This window comes from Coniophora puteana, assembly GCF_000271625.1.
Source record: "Coniophora puteana RWD-64-598 SS2 unplaced genomic scaffold CONPUscaffold_4, whole genome shotgun sequence".
Lineage (NCBI taxonomy): Eukaryota > Fungi > Basidiomycota > Agaricomycetes > Boletales > Coniophoraceae > Coniophora > Coniophora puteana.
The window spans coordinates 1017471-1033240 of record NW_006913056.1 but is presented as its reverse complement, the minus strand read 5'-3'; the positions used below and the strand labels follow the sequence as shown (position 1 = coordinate 1033240).

The 15770-nt window shown below is 50.9% G+C and overlaps 3 protein-coding genes across 3 annotated transcripts; 2 read left to right on the top strand and 1 right to left on the bottom strand.

Annotated features, from left to right (window-relative positions):
- The first annotated feature begins 213 nt into the window (after nt 1–213).
- On the top strand, nt 214–1766 carry CONPUDRAFT_143003 (uncharacterized protein). Its single transcript, XM_007768641.1, has 2 exons — nt 214–411; nt 480–1766. Exon 2 carries the CDS (start codon nt 543–545, stop codon nt 1512–1514), a length of 972 nt encoding a protein of 323 aa, XP_007766831.1. The 5' UTR covers nt 214–411; nt 480–542; the 3' UTR covers nt 1515–1766.
- Nucleotides 1767–4321: 2555 nt separating this feature from the next.
- On the top strand, nt 4322–13125 carry CONPUDRAFT_101346 (uncharacterized protein). Its single transcript, XM_007768640.1, has 26 exons — nt 4322–4451; nt 4528–4900; nt 4951–4975; nt 5025–5340; nt 5400–5508; nt 5562–5652; nt 5706–6039; nt 6090–6181; nt 6233–6362; nt 6410–6625; nt 6679–6726; nt 6779–6882; nt 6931–6985; nt 7038–7172; nt 7224–10556; nt 10606–10668; nt 10723–10982; nt 11033–11218; nt 11270–11516; nt 11567–11763; nt 11818–11901; nt 11949–12078; nt 12129–12217; nt 12269–12501; nt 12567–12813; nt 12868–13125. Exons 1-26 carry the CDS (start codon nt 4385–4387, stop codon nt 12961–12963), a joined length of 7260 nt encoding a protein of 2419 aa, XP_007766830.1. The 5' UTR covers nt 4322–4384; the 3' UTR covers nt 12964–13125.
- Nucleotides 13126–13318: 193 nt separating this feature from the next.
- On the bottom strand, nt 13319–15099 carry CONPUDRAFT_143001 (uncharacterized protein; the record flags this gene model as incomplete). Its single annotated transcript, XM_007768639.1, has 2 exons — nt 13319–14936; nt 15079–15099. 2 exons carry the CDS (start codon nt 15097–15099, stop codon nt 13416–13418), a joined length of 1542 nt encoding a protein of 513 aa, XP_007766829.1. The 3' UTR covers nt 13319–13415.
- Nucleotides 15100–15770: the final 671 nt, after the last annotated feature.

Sequence of the window (15770 nt, the reverse complement as noted above, 5' to 3'; positions counted from 1 at the left end):
GGACAAAGCTAGAAGTGAACGGTGTTGTAGACTTCAATGTGAAGCCGCATGAGCAACTTCAAGGACAAGCCTAGAATCTTTTGCCGAAAAGGGAGCGCGTCGGGGGATGCGATATCGGAAGCCGGAAGATGAGGACATATTCACTGCATACAGGGTCCGGGATATACAGTACAAGCACTTGAGAGTTGTTCATGCATTCCCTCTTCGGCGCCTGCCAGCGTGGTTCGACAACATTCACCCTCTCTTGCACACATCGGTGACCCTGTCTTACTGTCGAACTTCACACTCACCACGCCTTCTTCTCAGTTGGTGCACTATATTGTCCTGACCACTTTCCTCATCCCCTCGCACTCACTGGTCTTGTGTCACGAATTCTCTCGTGGACAGATCTTTGTAGCGTAGGATCACCAAGTAAGCAAGCGCTGTTTTCACTCAGTACTCAATGCTCATGCTCAAGCCTATGAACACCTGTACCCCAGTCATACCCGTCCTTGAGCTTGGCAGCCAAGATTCCACCTTCCTATCAACTCATCGTTATAACTATGATGAGTGTAGTCTCAGCTCCGTCAGCGGCCCATGGGTCTGTACGGCGCAAGCCTCAGTTTACATACCCATCACCTACTGCCCATGTCACCTCATTACGCATCGAGGTCTCCGCCACCGTGACCTCCACAGGGAAGCTCTCCTCTCGGCAAGTACGTCCGAACGTGGCCAAGGTATCTTCCTCCTCCACCAGCCCAGCATCTGCCGCTTCTACATCTACGCCTCTCAATGACAAACTCGAGAAGCGAAACAAGACGCTTATGGGTCCACCTCTCCCCCTTTATCATCCCCTTGGTCGACTCGCGACTTCTTTGCCGGATTTGGATCCAACCGCGTTCGGGTTGCCTGTTCATCCGAATATGAGCGATGACCCATCGCGTCGCTTCCCTAGTCATTCGCGTCGACCAGCTTCAAGGCTTCGCGACGTAGCTGAGGACGAGGGTTCCTCTCAGGTTGTCGACGCGGTGCCAGTGGAGTCCTTTGAACTGAAAGACAAGCCCAGTCCTCGCAAGAGGCGCGCTGCCGGCGGTGCTGCTGCGAAGCGAAAGCGCAAAGACGTAGACGACGGCGATGCGACGTATCCTGCAAAGCGTTCTCGCAATCCTCGCGCGGCCGCGAGTGCCCATGCCAATCAAACCCCGGTGTCCGAGGCATCTCCGCCTAATTCCGCCAATCGTCCAGCCTCACCCCCTGACGACGACGCGGACGGCGCGGACGGCGCGGACGATAATAAAAAACCGGAACGGAGAACCACCAGATCACGTGCCAACCTCGCGCGCCGAGATTCCGTCGGGAGCGACGCGACCGTCACATCCGCCTCGGTCTCAATTGCTGCCACAACCACTCTACTCGACTATGGGATTGACGGAAGCCAGCCACCTACCTCGAGCCTTGCAGAAGGTGACGCAGGTATCGACGATACTGCGAAATCGATTGCCCAATCTACGGGTGACATCACCACGAAGGAATAGCCTCTTCTGTATCCCCTTCGGCAGCGGCATCACCTCAAATGTATCCTTGTATTATTTCTAGTACCCGCTTCCGGCTCCCTTTTTGTAGTGTTTCGCTCCTGTCTATATCACGATATCCCCCTCACCGTCAGCACTATGTATCCTCTACGACATTGATCAACTGCCGTTCAGTAACTTATAACTATGCAGTTCGTATTTATTCTTGGCTTGGATACGCACTACCTTGGTTGGCTGCAATGAAAGAGAAGTTCAATAGAAGACTGAGTGCTGAGTGCCCAAGGGGCTAAGCAATACGGTTCGTATGCATGAGCTTCTGCACGCCTCAATATTTATTCGCAAGGCCTTTCCAAGTCATAGCATACTACGCCACCCTAATTACTTGAGTACTGAGTTCGCAATGAGTTCGCAATGAAGCACCAGCGACGGAATCAGAAGTCTGAATACTCGTATAATAAGTCTACGAAGGGTTTGACTGGCCAAAATCAGGTTTACGGGAATAGACGGGCTCACGCCAACTTGAAGGAAGTGTGGCAAGTCACTTGACTTCCGCCGGATCCATCCAGAAGGCCGGCGGACAGTCTGTTAGGAGTTGCAGACAAAGAACCAACCGTTGGCGGTAAAGATGCGTTCTTGAATATTCTTGATCTCATAGAGTATGCGATGTAATGTCGCCGCAGGTACAGTTGGAAATCTTTGTCAGAGTGATCACCAAGTAGTTTCCAGAACACGGTGTGAGCAGAATTCCAATGATATCTGGGAGATGCTTCTATGAATGTATTCGCGCGTTCTGAGCGCTTTGTTTCAGTTGGCACAATGACTCTGAGCATAGCTGATAGACACGTTCATATCTACTTACGCCACCATCATGCGCATTTGGTCGCCGTTACCGGTGAAGCACACCTGTAGAAGAAGAGCGGAACAAGTCCATGTGTTGTTTGCGATCCACTGCCAGGAGCTCTTGAAGCTAGATCTGTTGGTACTTGACGTTTCCATAAATACCCTGTCGTGGCATTCGCTCACGTTCCTAGTAACTTCACGAAAGAGCCACTTTCACACCAGCAACGGGTTACGATCTTTATGAACGGGAGCATGGGGGAAATAAAGAACGAAAGGATGCAGAACATTGGATTTCCTGGAGTCACATGGATCAAGTTGTTGTGATTGCCCCGAAATAAGTTACGTACGCCATCGGACCACAGACAACCCAGTACAGTAAAGAGTCGCATGAAGGAATAGAAGAAAGCTTGTTCGTGGAGTCGATTCATTCCTATCGGAAGAGAAGCTGGGGGGAAATCACTAGATTGCCGCCCCCGAATGGAAGAGTATACAGAACTTTATGCCATGTGATAATTCTGGATGTTGCAAATGCGATATATAGGGTCGACCAGAGCGGGATTCTCTCGCGCCAGCCGAGGGTATACAGACTGGTAGCCGGGAGCAAGTATATGTGGTCTTGGAGCAGAGGCCTAGAAAGTGACGAGCGACATATATGGATGGTGGGCATTACACCCGCGGGCTTTAAGGCAGATGTCACCGAGAGGCACAGGCAAGAGTCCGGAACACAAGACCTGCAAGCAAATTTTCGTGCATTGCATGATGCGTGATCCTCGAAATGAGCATGGTTTGGAGGTCGAGGTAGCCTAGGCCTAAGTGAGGACGGAGGTACTGTCAGGGACCTGTCGGGGACGACGACACAACGTCACATAAGTAGTTTTCGGGAAGCATGTGACTATAGTATGAACACATCCGCGACCGGATATCGGCAAGTGCAACCTTCGCTATAATCACAGGCCAAACAGAGACCCAGTGACTGTGGGGATGGTGGCTCTGAGCCACCTGAGCCCCGTACACATCGTTCTTCACAAAACTCGCATATGCGTTCACAAGTCGGTCATTCAGAGTCACACCTGACAAAGTCCTGACAAGCGTGGGTTCATGGAACGGGCTCCTAGTAGAGAACGGTTGAGAACAAACGTTCACTGCCAATCTGGCGACGAGCTTGAAGCTAAGTCTAGCTAAGTGGATCGATCACGTATCGCGATTCGAATAATCCAGGTTATTTGCGTCGGGGTGGACAAGATGGCCGCACCGAACTAGTAGTAAGGCGGGTCAAGGATGGATCTCTACATGTGGTTGTCAAGGTCAGTCCGTGCTTATGCCCTCTGATGTCTAATAAGTGCATTATAATCATTGATGATGAGAATCTTCTCACCACAGCCCCGACGATCGTAAGCAAGCGTCCACATGCATGGACTGACCTCAGACCATTGGACTGCACAGTCGTCGCTGCAGGATTTACTCCTTGCCCGTGCAAACGTGTAAACGTCTCACGGGCACGGTCCACTTCACGTTTGTATCTCCATTTAGAGCCTCTTCGTTGTGCGTCCCAACAAGTTCCAGCTGCCTAATATTAGGTACTGTACACAAACAGTTAGGGCACGTACATTTGCAGGTGACCATTGACATCTGCATCAGATGCCAACTGAATGATTGTCTCCGACCCGCCAGTCACCAACTTTGATTCAACGCGACACTGCGAAAGGCATCAATAGCGCAAAAACAAGCGAGCCCCGCCGTACATATGAGGTCGTATGACAAATTGAACGGTACTTGTGCCATCTGACGCACAATCGGCTGGAAATGGCACTGAAGTCATATGGTAGCATATGGCACTTCTTCGGACCCATTCACCAGTAAGTATGCTCTGGGGTTCCAGATTCGTCGAGATGCCCATTCGGTGACATCTCAGATCACCTTCATAGTCTTCCCCGCGCAAACTTCTTGTTCCCGTTCCTTTGCCCTCACTCTTACGCGTCTCTGTCCTTAAGAGCGTGTCCTCTCCTTTCTCCTGCTTCGGCAACCTTCCCACCATGGAGGAGCGGCGAGACAACGGGATTTACAACGAGGACTTCTCTGGCAGCAACCAGAATCTCCGAGGTATATTCGTCCTTTTCCTCACTATGCGCTACCACAGTCTCGCTCATCTTTATGTCATCAAATCTTCGATCTACAGGTGCTGCAGTCAATCCTGCCGGTCATGGGATATACGAGGAACATCAGGACCCGTTTGCTGACCCGAATCCCATTCAGCGAACCACCTCAGCAGGTGTACCCGTAGGCGACGCCGTTAGTGGTGGAGCTATCGCTACCGGAGCAGAAGGGGAGAGTAACGCAGAAAGAACTGCGGCCCAGACGGCGTCTCCTACGAAACCGCCTATCTATAAGCGACGGTGGTTCATCATCACCAACATCATTGGAGCTGCTATTGGGATTGCCCTCATTTTCATTCTGTTATGGCCGGTCGTTCGTGCTATCGCCCAATATGTCGTCAACAAGTCTACGCTCAGTGTGCAGAAGGCCTCGATCATCAACCCAACGAATTCTTCGTAGGCCTCTCTTATTGCCTTGCCACAGACTTGTCTAATGCTCTCCCCAGGTTCCAGCTTGGCTTACTTTCAACTGTAAGTACCCGCAGACGGCAGGATCCTCAGCGCACTAATTGTGCTTCAGGTATCTCACACCGGTATTATTCCGGCAGTGATTAGCTTCACTCAACCTGTCAATGTCAGTTGGGTGAAAGGAGACGACCATGTTCCAATTGGTTACATGTCTTTGTCTGACATCCACGCTTCTCACTCTTCGGCTACAATTAACGAGACGACGACATTCTACATCTCCGACCAACAAGCTTTTGGTGATTTTACGGCTTACATGATCACCTCCGAGAACTTCACATGGCTCCTTGAGAGTAGCGACCTCCATGTCCAGGCAGCAAAGTTTCCTAAAGATCATGGCATCAAATTCAGTAAATACGTCACTATCCCTGGTAACGCCTCCTGAATTACGGACTTGACCTTTATATCTCATGCACCGTTAAAATCGCAGGCATCAACAACTTTGATAGCAACGTCAAGTTGCAAGAGTTACTGCTCCCCAGTGACAACCCCGCTGGCGGTATTAACTTCCAAGCGATTACGGGTCTGAACAATCCAAGGTTTGTCTCCATGGCCGTATCTATTAGTGCAAATCTAGAGCTTGGCCGTGCAGTCCTTTCGAGATGAACCTCGGTACTGTGGTCTTCAAGCTTGGGTACAATAATGTCTATCTTGGTACTGGTATTGGTAACAACACTTCCCTCGTATGTTGTTTTTTCCTTTCCATCGTGGCGATAATTCCTGACATTTCTGACAGTCGCCTGGCATGAACAACATCACGCTTGCGGGTACTCTCGTACCACAGACGGACCCTAGCTCTCTTGCGCAGGTGTCGCAATTGTTCACCAACTATCTCAACTGGAAGTCTTCTCCGGTTATTGCAATGGGCGCGTCAACGCAACAGAACGACGGCACTGAGATTTCTTGGCTTACACAGGGCCTTCAGGCTCTCCAGCTCACTGTGCCTTTCCAGTCGCCTCAACCAATCAATCCCATCAGGACCATCACGATTGGCGAATTGGCACTTGCGTTTACTCCCGATAGCGCGTGGGCCCCCCAGACGAACAGCGACAGCGTTCATGCGACGATGGGTGATTGACTACTTTTCATTTTGTGGTTCTTACACTGACAAAGAATCTAGAGCTACCTTTCGGTTTTGGTGTATCCATAAATGAGATCCAGAACAACTTCAATATCTTCACGAATAATACCAATGTTGCAGGTTTGACGACGGCAAGTACCCAATGCTTCTGTGTGCAGGAGTTTTATTCATATTACCTTCAGCCCCTCGGTGCAGCTACCTCGCAAGTTCAGGTTCTCGGTCCCACGGACACCAAAGGCACAATTAATATCACCATCCACGACGGCACTTTGAACGCGACAGACTCGGAACATGACCCGTTCTCTATGTTCAGTAGGTATTGTCCCCCGTCAAGCACAAGATATACTCACCTGCTTCAGATGCCTATCTCACCGACACGAACACCGCTGAATTCTATCTCGTCGGTGGTTCCAAGGCTGTTGCCAATACGAGCATTGGACAGATCACCCTTGATCCTATTGAGGTCAACGTCTCCACGTCACTTCTAGGTTTGCAGGGACTTCAGGGCCGCACGACGATTGGCGGTGTCGACGTGCTTGGTGGCACGACGCAGGCTTTGCAGCTTGGGATCAATGGTAGGTTTAGTTCTTCATACTTACCTAATCGCGTCTAACTATATGTCGCGTAGTCACGATTGACAACCCTTCGAGCCTTGAGTTGAGTACCGGTGACTTGAGTATGTAGCTAGAGCAGAGATAGATTGCATCTCCTCACGCTTTTTGTTGTAGCGCTGCAGTTAGGCCGTCAAGGTGCCATTCTCGGAACAGCGCTTTTGCCAAACCTAACATTGGCTATTGGGTCAAATTCCTTGTACTCGACTTCTGATTTTAAGGTAAACTCAATGTCAACATGAACCCGTACCGGCGTTGATTTTCTTCAGCCCAACGACAGTCCTCAAGGTATGGACACTCTCAACGAATTTGTTGGTGGCAAGAGTATGTTCCTGCGTAGCCTTTTACATATATCCCGTTCTTATTTTGCGCATAGATGTCGAGCTGGGTATCGCGGGTTTCGAGGGCAGCACTCAGGTTACTTCCTTGTTGCGAGCATTCGAGAGCTTGAACATCTCTACGAACCTTCCTGGGCTTCAAACCAGCTTGCTGGAGGGCGGTTCATTAGAGAGTGAGTCCTTGTTGGAGCAGCAAACAGATGGTCACTAATTGGCTTGGACAGTCCTCTCGACAACCGGAGTGGAGAACAACATCAGCCACGTTGCAGTATCTCTCGCCAACCCCTTCACTGCTGGCTTCCAAATCACTAGGATTTCGTCGAGTGTTTCCTCCCATGGTCTTACCTTGGGTTCAATCGAGACTACGACGAACTTCAGTGCTGGCGGCAAAGCAACCACGAAGTCTCCCGACCTGGACCTCAACATGAACTTTGATCCACCCACGCTGTTTACGTTGACACGTGTGTTGGCTGTGCTGGCTGGCGAAGATCCTACTCCCTTGGATGGGATCGTCCAACTCGGAGGTTACTCCTACGTCACCGCCACCGACGCTGATTCCCACCCTGCAAACTCACGCCGCGACAACATCTATACGAACTTCAATTTGCCCAATTTCGTTGATAATGCCTTCAAGCAGCTGCGGTCGGATGTGTCTCTCAGCACTGACATCATCATCGGACAATACTCGACAACGCTCAATTACACGCAAGCTTCGGTACCCATTGCGACAGATAGCAGTCTGAACCTCATCTTGCCGATTCTCGCTCGTCCCATCGTGCAGAAGATTGTCGATGGCACTGTCCTTGGCGTCGACACCGTTCTAATCAGCAACCCGCAGCAGGAGTCGTTTGGCACCTTGTTGAAAGGCAGCATTACCAGTGCCGGTCCTTTTGACGCGACTATCAGCTTTCCGAATGGGCTCACGATCTCGTGGAATGGTTCTCCTCTGGGAACATTAATGATGGAGGACGTGAACGTCGTTGGGGATGTCGGTGCTTCGTTGAACACTGAGAGCAATTTCCAAGTCTCCGACGTCGGCCACTTGACCGACTTCACTAAAGTGCTTCTTACTGAAGACAAATTCGACTGGGATATCACTGCTGATAACCTGACTGTGAGCGCGCTTGGTATCAATGTCACCGGTATCTCGCTGCCGAAGAAGACTGTTTCTTTAGCCGGCTTCAATGGCCTTAAGAACGGTGTCATCATCGATTCCTTCGATCTACCTGCTAATGATCCAGCGGGTGGTATCCACCTTACTATCAACAGCACTGTTGCCAATCCTTCTCAAGTCGGCATTTCGCTCAGTTCTCTTGCCTTCAATACGTTCTACGGCAACATCGCGATTGCTCCGGTGGCAGCGACCGGCAATGTCACTCTGGCACCTCAATCTAACTCTTCCCTTGCTCTCGTTGGACGTCTGATTCCCCAAACTTCTTCGGAAGGCTTGGAAGCAGTTTCGACGATCTTCAACAATTTCATTCATGGTGAAGATAGCCAAGTCAGCGTGCAGGGTGACAGCGCAGGTCCTTCTGACGTTACGTGGCTCAATGAGGGTATTAAGGCGCTCTCGGTGCAAACCAACCTTCCAAACCAAGGGAAGCTCAACATCATCACATCCATCGACTTGGAGCAGCTTCAACTGTTGTTCACCGAAGATACGGCCTACAACCCCTCGACCAGCAGTAATGCTACGACTGCTGCTTTCACACTTCCTTTCAACTTCCCTGTTGACATCACCCAGCTGTCCCAAAACATTACGACTGGGTACAACGGCGAGTCCTTCGCTGAGCTTGTCATTCCTACCATCCCCAGTACCACCGATGTCAATACGCGCATCATTTCCCTCCAGTTCGCCAACATTCCCTTCGCTGTCTTCGGAGACCAACACACCACCTTCGATACTTTCGTTGCAGCGACTACCACGGGCTCGAATGAGACTTTACAGCTGTCAGGATCGGCCAATGCCCAGGCATCGACTGCCGTCGGCGCATTAAGCCTTGCCGGCATTGATTTCTCCGTCTCTTCGTCGATTGCTGGCCTTCAAGGTCTTAAAGCCAAGCCCGCGCTGGTTTCTGACTTGGATGTGAACCACGGGTACTCCGATTACTTGCTGATCACCGTTAACACCGCTTTGTACAACCCCAGTAACCTCACCATCGGTACCGGTGATGTGTCTTTCTCGCTGGAGTTCAATGGCCAAACCATCGGTTCTGCTGACCTTAGCGATCTCATCATCAAGCCCGGCAATGTAACTTACGGCACAGATGTTCACTATTCACCCCAGGGAGGTGCTCAGACCGCCGCCGGACAGTTGTTGCTGGAGAACTATCTCCAGGGCGTTGACTCGGATACCACCATCGCCGGAAACACTGACTCCTCTCCGATTGATTCGCTGAGGACAGCGCTCTCTGAGATCAGCCTCACCCCTGTGACCATCCCCGCATTGCACCAGAACTTGATTGACAGCGCTTCCCTCGAGTTCCCTACCGACATCGTCCAGACTGGTATCGCTCAGTCGACCTTCACACTCGCGAATCCATTCACCGCCAGCCTTAACCTGATCACGGTTGGAGCCACGGCTGTCTTCCAAAATATAACTGTTGGCAAGATCAACAATGTCGACCGTTCGTCGGACCCCATTCACGCCGACGGACACTCTAACATCACGTCTCCGTCTCTGCCGTTCGAGTTCAACATGAACCCGATCGATATTATCGACCTGATTCAGTCCGCTGCTCAGGCGCACAATGTTGATATTGGTCCACTGACCGAATTGTTCCAGCTGGTTCTGTCAAACCCCGATTACCATCCTCCAGTGAACACGTCTATTGACACAAACAGCCCTCAGTGTGTCAGCGGCAAGCAATTCGACGTTGATGATGCGATCTTGAATGCCCTTAAGGGATTGGAAGTCACCCTTGACGTTGACTCTTCAATTAAGATTGACGATTATCCTACGGAGCTAGCCTTCAAGCAGTACAATGTCACCGCAATCACCGACAAGACGGCACTATACCTCATCGGTGCTGTTGCTGGCCCTGTTGCACAGGATCTTGTGAACCAGGCCCAACTCTCCTTCCAGACAGCGAACATCACCAATCTATCGAACGAGGGCTTTGATCTCGCCCTTAAGGGCTCTCTGACTAACACTGGTCCGCTCGATGCTCAAATCATCTTCACGGAGCCTGTAGCGGTTAACTGGCAAGGACACGACATCGCTACCATATCACTTCCGCCAGTGTGTGCCGCCGCCGACTCGGGTGTGCCGGATTACGAGACCTCTGGAACCTTGCGGATCACGGACCTGGACCAATTCACGGCCTTCACCACGTACCTGCTGCACAATGAAGACTTTGAATGGATCATCTCGACCGATAAGCTCCGGCTGATTGCCCTCGGCACCATCTTCGATAATATCTCCTTGTCGAAGAACATCACGCTCAAGGCTTTCAATAACCTTCCCGGTGTGACCATCAGCAACTTTGAGCTTCCTGGTGACGATCCTTCCGGTGGTATCACCATCTCTACGGACTCTATGATTCCTTCTCCCGCTCGTAAGTAAAACTGTCGCGAAATTTTTGCTCAAGCTTACGCATTGTTCAGAATTGGGAATTGATATGGGAACGGTAACATTTGACGCGTACTTCCAGAACACACTCGTCGGACGTAAGTATCTAAACTTCTTTTTTGAAAGACTGATGTGCTGACGCAACATTATAGCGCTCCAGGCGACCAACTTGGACCTGCCACCCATGTCCACTGTCACTTCTCACTTGAGCGGACGCATAGTTCCTCAGAGTGGTAATGACCTCAACGTTATTGGGGAGCTCTTTTCGGAATACCTTCAGGCTGACAACATCACCCTCCAAGTCAAAGGAGTGTCGGTGCAGCCACCAGGCGCCTCTGGTGATGTGTCATGGCTCAGCACTGCATTCAAGACTTTGACTCTGAATGTCATTCTCCCCGGGAAGAAATACACCGTACGTGACATCGTATCTCTAGCAGGCGACGCATGCCTAAGAAATCACAGGTCATTCAATCTATTACCCTTTCGGACCTGAGTGTCACTATGCTGAACCAGGACGAGGCATTCGCTCCCCTGGCGGGTTCAAACAACACTGTCGCAGACTATAAAAATCCGTTCGGTTTCTCTCTACAGGTCATCCACTCGAACGTCGATATGACTCTCGGGGCGAATGACGTTGCAGCAGCCCGAGTAAGTCCCTCGCATATCTCCTTTTTGGTCAAGACTTCAATCCTTCTATAGCTGGTACTTGAATCTGACAGTGTTGGGGGTGTCTCAACCGGAAACGATGCATCATTGCCCATCAAATTCTCCAACACACCGTTGCAGTCTCTCAACAATGGCGCCTTCCAAGCTGTCTTTACTGAGGTCACGGATACTAGCTCCGCTTCATTCGACCTGAGCGGCTCCGCCAACGTCACTGCAAAGACTTCTATTGGTGATGTGCCAATTTCTGGCATACCTTTCGACGTCAAGTCAAGCCTCACTGGTTAGTCATACCCAACCTTTCATTTACCGTAGATCATAATACCCTTGCAGGCATCAACAGCTTTGGACGTACCGCAACCGTGACGAATGTTTCTATAACTGGAAGCGGTGGAAGCGGAGGCAATCAATACGTGAAGGCACCACTGACGACAACGCTCAACAACCCGTCGAACGTGTCGTTGCAAACTGTTGATATCTCCCTACCCGTCTTCTACAAGGACATCCAACTTGGGCAGGCTGCATTCAGTGTATGTTATCCTCCTATTAAACGAAAAAAAGAGAAATTTGACTGCCCTCCCTAGCCTTTCAACTTGGTGCCGGGTGAAAACTCTATTCCAGGTGATTTCCTGTACTTCCCTGCGAATGCCAACGACACCACTGCCGAGGTATGTCAAATACAATGCTTTCCCTGACTCTTTTAACCCTCGAGCAGTCCTTCCTGACCGACTTCCTGCAAACCGGAGACGACCTTCCATTGACTATCAAGGGGGATTCTGGAAGCTCGCCTTTCGCCTCTCTACAGCCAGCACTTGAAGGTGTCAGCATCTCCACCAGCGTCAAAGGTCAGCCTTTGTGTTTATCCTAATGATTACCCCGTTCTTACCTTGCCTAGGTCTGAACGTGCCGCCAATTATTACTCACCTATACCCGAAGATTACCCTTGACACTCTGTTGACGAACAACATCGAGGCCAGTTTCGATGTGAGTTAATCTAACATCAAGCATGGCACCCTCTCACTTGGGCTTCGACAGATCACAAACCCTCTCGATACGGACTTGATTATTGATTTCGTTCAAGCTGATGGCCTGATTGATGGAGAGATATATGCCCACTTCGACCAATCATTCAGCAACTTTGTGATTCCCGCAGGCAAGACTGCTAATAGTGGAATGTTTGGAAATGTGAAGCTTGTCAAGGGTGCTCTTGCTTCCTTGCCTATCATTCCCTTGGGATACCTTGATATCCAGGCTGTGGCTACCACTATGTACGTCTCTTATGTTCTCTACTACGCAAAAACGTCTACTCATCGCATGATCTCTCAATCAACAGTGTGGGCCAGGGCGGATACACCATTCCTTGGCTACATGTGAACCAGCAGCACGTCACTGCGACATATGATTTGGACCTGCTGTCCCTCGGTCAACTTTCTGCTGCTGCCGTTTCAATGACTCAATCTCACACAAGCACTGCGTCATCCGTGAGCGGCAGCGTTACCGGCTCGACTGCGTCCAAGTCCTCCGGCTCCGCTGGATCCGCTTCCGGTCCAGCAGGTACTACCTCGGTTAAGCCATCGACGGTAAGCTCTCTTACTTATTGACTTTGTTCCTCAGCTGACGGTACACCTATGCAGACTGCTCCTGCCTCATCTACTTCCGCTCCCTCATCTAGCAAACCCGCATCCCCATCTAGCTCGGGTGGTTCGGGCGGAGTGCTTCCCCTTCATTAAGTCCAGAACGTCACACTGTAACGTCTCAGCGGACATATAAGATACATGAACGAGAATTATTACATACTTCCGGACATTTCGTTTTACCATTTCTTTTATATCGACGCCATACCTTACAGATCATTCTTGATGTATACCTTGATACCTTGATCGTGGGTCCCCCCTTTTACCCTTTTTATTCCTTTTTATTTTGGGTATCCTCGGTGCACCACTTTGGTGGCTGTTTGCTTATACTTGTTGGTTGTTACTCGCGATAAGAAATCCGTGTATTCGCTGACAAAACATACATTTGTTGTTTTTATGCTGTGTTAACATTGGCGGGCAACGAGAAATCTTAGTTCCATGTGTGATATTAGCGTGATCAACATTCTATTCGGAACTAAGGTATAGAATTGAGTGGTTATATCAGGGAAAAGGGTAGGTCTGCATGATATACAGTGGCTAGCTGGCTATCACAGGGCTCCTTGCACGGTTAGGTAACTGGGCTCGTACATTCTATCAATCTGGACGCGAGCTTGCAAGTGTGTATTCAATTGAGAGCAGTCCTCAAGCGTAACCTGCAAATCGCGCAAGTCCGGATGCCTTTCCTCAGGATCGTGTATGGCGGCTGCTAGCCTCAGCACGAAATCATTCAGCCCTTGCGTATCGTGAGCAAACGACGTGCGCCGCGACGCAACCATACCGCCTATTTCACGCAGAGGCATACCCTTGTCCAAACCACCGATGAGCTCTAAGCGCTCAAGGTATGGGAGCCACACACTCGCCTCGCCACGCCCATCGGCGGACTGGGGCAGCGCGGTCAGCCTGTCGATGAGCTGCCGCGGTGTGGTCCAGCCTCTGACGACCTCGAACACCAACTCCTTCAAGTGCGGGCACCATTGAAGCATTTTGAGGAGCTCCTCCTCGGTGACGTGCGCGCGGACAACGCTCAGGCGCTCCAGGTCGCACTGCGACCGCTCGAGCATGCCTGCGATCCTGGAAAGATACCACGGGTCGGCAGGGCAGTGGAAGATCGCGATGCCGTCGAGCTCGAGGTTCCGCAGCGCGGGCACGACAAGGCGCTCAAAGAAGGAGTTCACCATGGCCAACGGGGCGGGGCGGCGTATCCTGAGGGTGTTCAGCCGCGGGAGGACGACGTTTTCGACGGCTTCGTGGTCGATGTCGTACCACAACTCAATCGTAAGGCCGACATTGAGGGTGACGAGGTTCTGCACCTGCGAGAGGATGCGCAGCATGTGACTGTAGCGGAAGATGTGGTTCTCTGTGGGATCCCAGAGCAGGGAGAGCTCGGTGAGGTGTGACCAGTCTACGAGCAATGTCTCGTCGACATAGTTGGTTGCCCATGATAGAGACGTGAGACGGGGGTAGTTTGGCAGGGGTCGCCATATTTCGCGTCGGGATCGATGTGATTCGATGCTTTCGTGCATAGTGAGCTTCTCCAAAGCCGAGAGATTGTTGCTGTAGAGGAGGCGGTTGAGAGGCGCGAAACACCGCGATGACACGTAGAGGTCGATGGACGACCATCTATGCGCGTGCGAACATAGCGCGTGCGCAATCCGAGGTAGATGGATTGGAGGAAATCCGCCGTAATCGACGAGTGAGAGAGCGAGAGGTCGATTATTAGAACACGTTGTCCATTTTTCAATGGCGGCGAGGATATGAGCGGTGGTCTTGTACCAGTCAGAAGACGAGTTGGGAAGATGAATGTCCAGACGAGCCCAAAGGACTGGGCAGGTGTTCGCCAAGTTCCTCCAGGCACCGCACACACGTCCAAGCGATAAAGGTGTTTCTGTTGGATGTCTCCGCCCCGCATTATTGGGTGGCATGCATTGCTCAAAGATCATACAAACAATCTCCGGGGGGAGTCTCATTGCAGGAGCTAAAAGGGCTCGGAGCTTCTCAAGAAGCTTCAAGTCAGATTGGCGGGAGACGGTGTCCTCGTCCTCTTGCATTCCTCGGGAGTTGATGCGGGTCTGCATCACCTGTATGAGATGCTCTACTGTTTTGACATCTGCCTCCAGCGGTCTAGAGTTTCTGCCCAACAGACGGGATACGGAAGACTGAGGACGAACAGGTCAGCGGCCATACAGACACGAGCGCCATGAACAAACTGACCGGAATCAGGACGTTTTGCATGATGGAGGTAATGTGAAAGCGGTGGAGAGAAAGTTGGGGGTATTTAAACGGACCTGTGCCATGGCAAACGTAAAGCAGCGTGTTCGTCGTAGATAAAGCGACTACTCGAGTTTGAGCGACTTAGAGACCGGATTGACCCCATGCGGATCCAAACGCATCAAGGCGAGCTATTCCCTAAACGTGCACCATGATATCGGTTACGGGCAGTCATCTTTCCTATGATAGGCCAAGAGGTTGATCAGGTAAGTTGCATTACAATCAGGATACATATGGTGTCTGAACGTGAACTTTGGCAATGCTTCTAAGTACTCACCTCATATAAAGCTGGGGCTGATTTGCGAGAAGTGGGCGCGTCAGTTATTATGTAGTCACAGCGGCGTCGTCAGTAAACCGATGCCAGCATGACGCCTCCTCCTTCAAACAAGTTGAAACAACCACTACTGCACATCCCAGTTTGGATCGTTGACTTGATGAACCGCAGTTTTTTTTTCCTACTTTTGATTCGAAACTTGGAATTCCGACGTTCATGGAACCTTGTGGGTTCCCATCGTCAAGCTGCTGGACCACGGCCGCATGGTGTTCGGTGAAGGGCAGAACATGATTGAGAGCGGAAGGTGAGAAATTGATCCACGCTGGAAAACACAAGCATACACAAGTCAAAGCCGATCTTC

What these genes read in the sequence shown, in the direction of transcription:
- CONPUDRAFT_143003 (XM_007768641.1), top strand. Translation starts at nt 543, where the DNA reads ATGATGAGTGTAGTCTCAGCTCCGTCAGCGGCCCATGGGTCTGTACGG.
- CONPUDRAFT_101346 (XM_007768640.1), top strand. Translation starts at nt 4,385, where the DNA reads ATGGAGGAGCGGCGAGACAACGGGATTTACAACGAGGACTTCTCTGGC. An exon ending in ATCAACCCAACGAATTCTTC is followed by an intron (nt 4,901 to 4,950) that starts GTAGGCCTCTCT and finishes TGCTCTCCCCAG; the next exon opens with GTTCCAGCTTGGCTTACTTT. An exon ending in TCCCCGGGAAGAAATACACC is followed by an intron (nt 10,983 to 11,032) that starts GTACGTGACATC and finishes AAGAAATCACAG; the next exon opens with GTCATTCAATCTATTACCCT.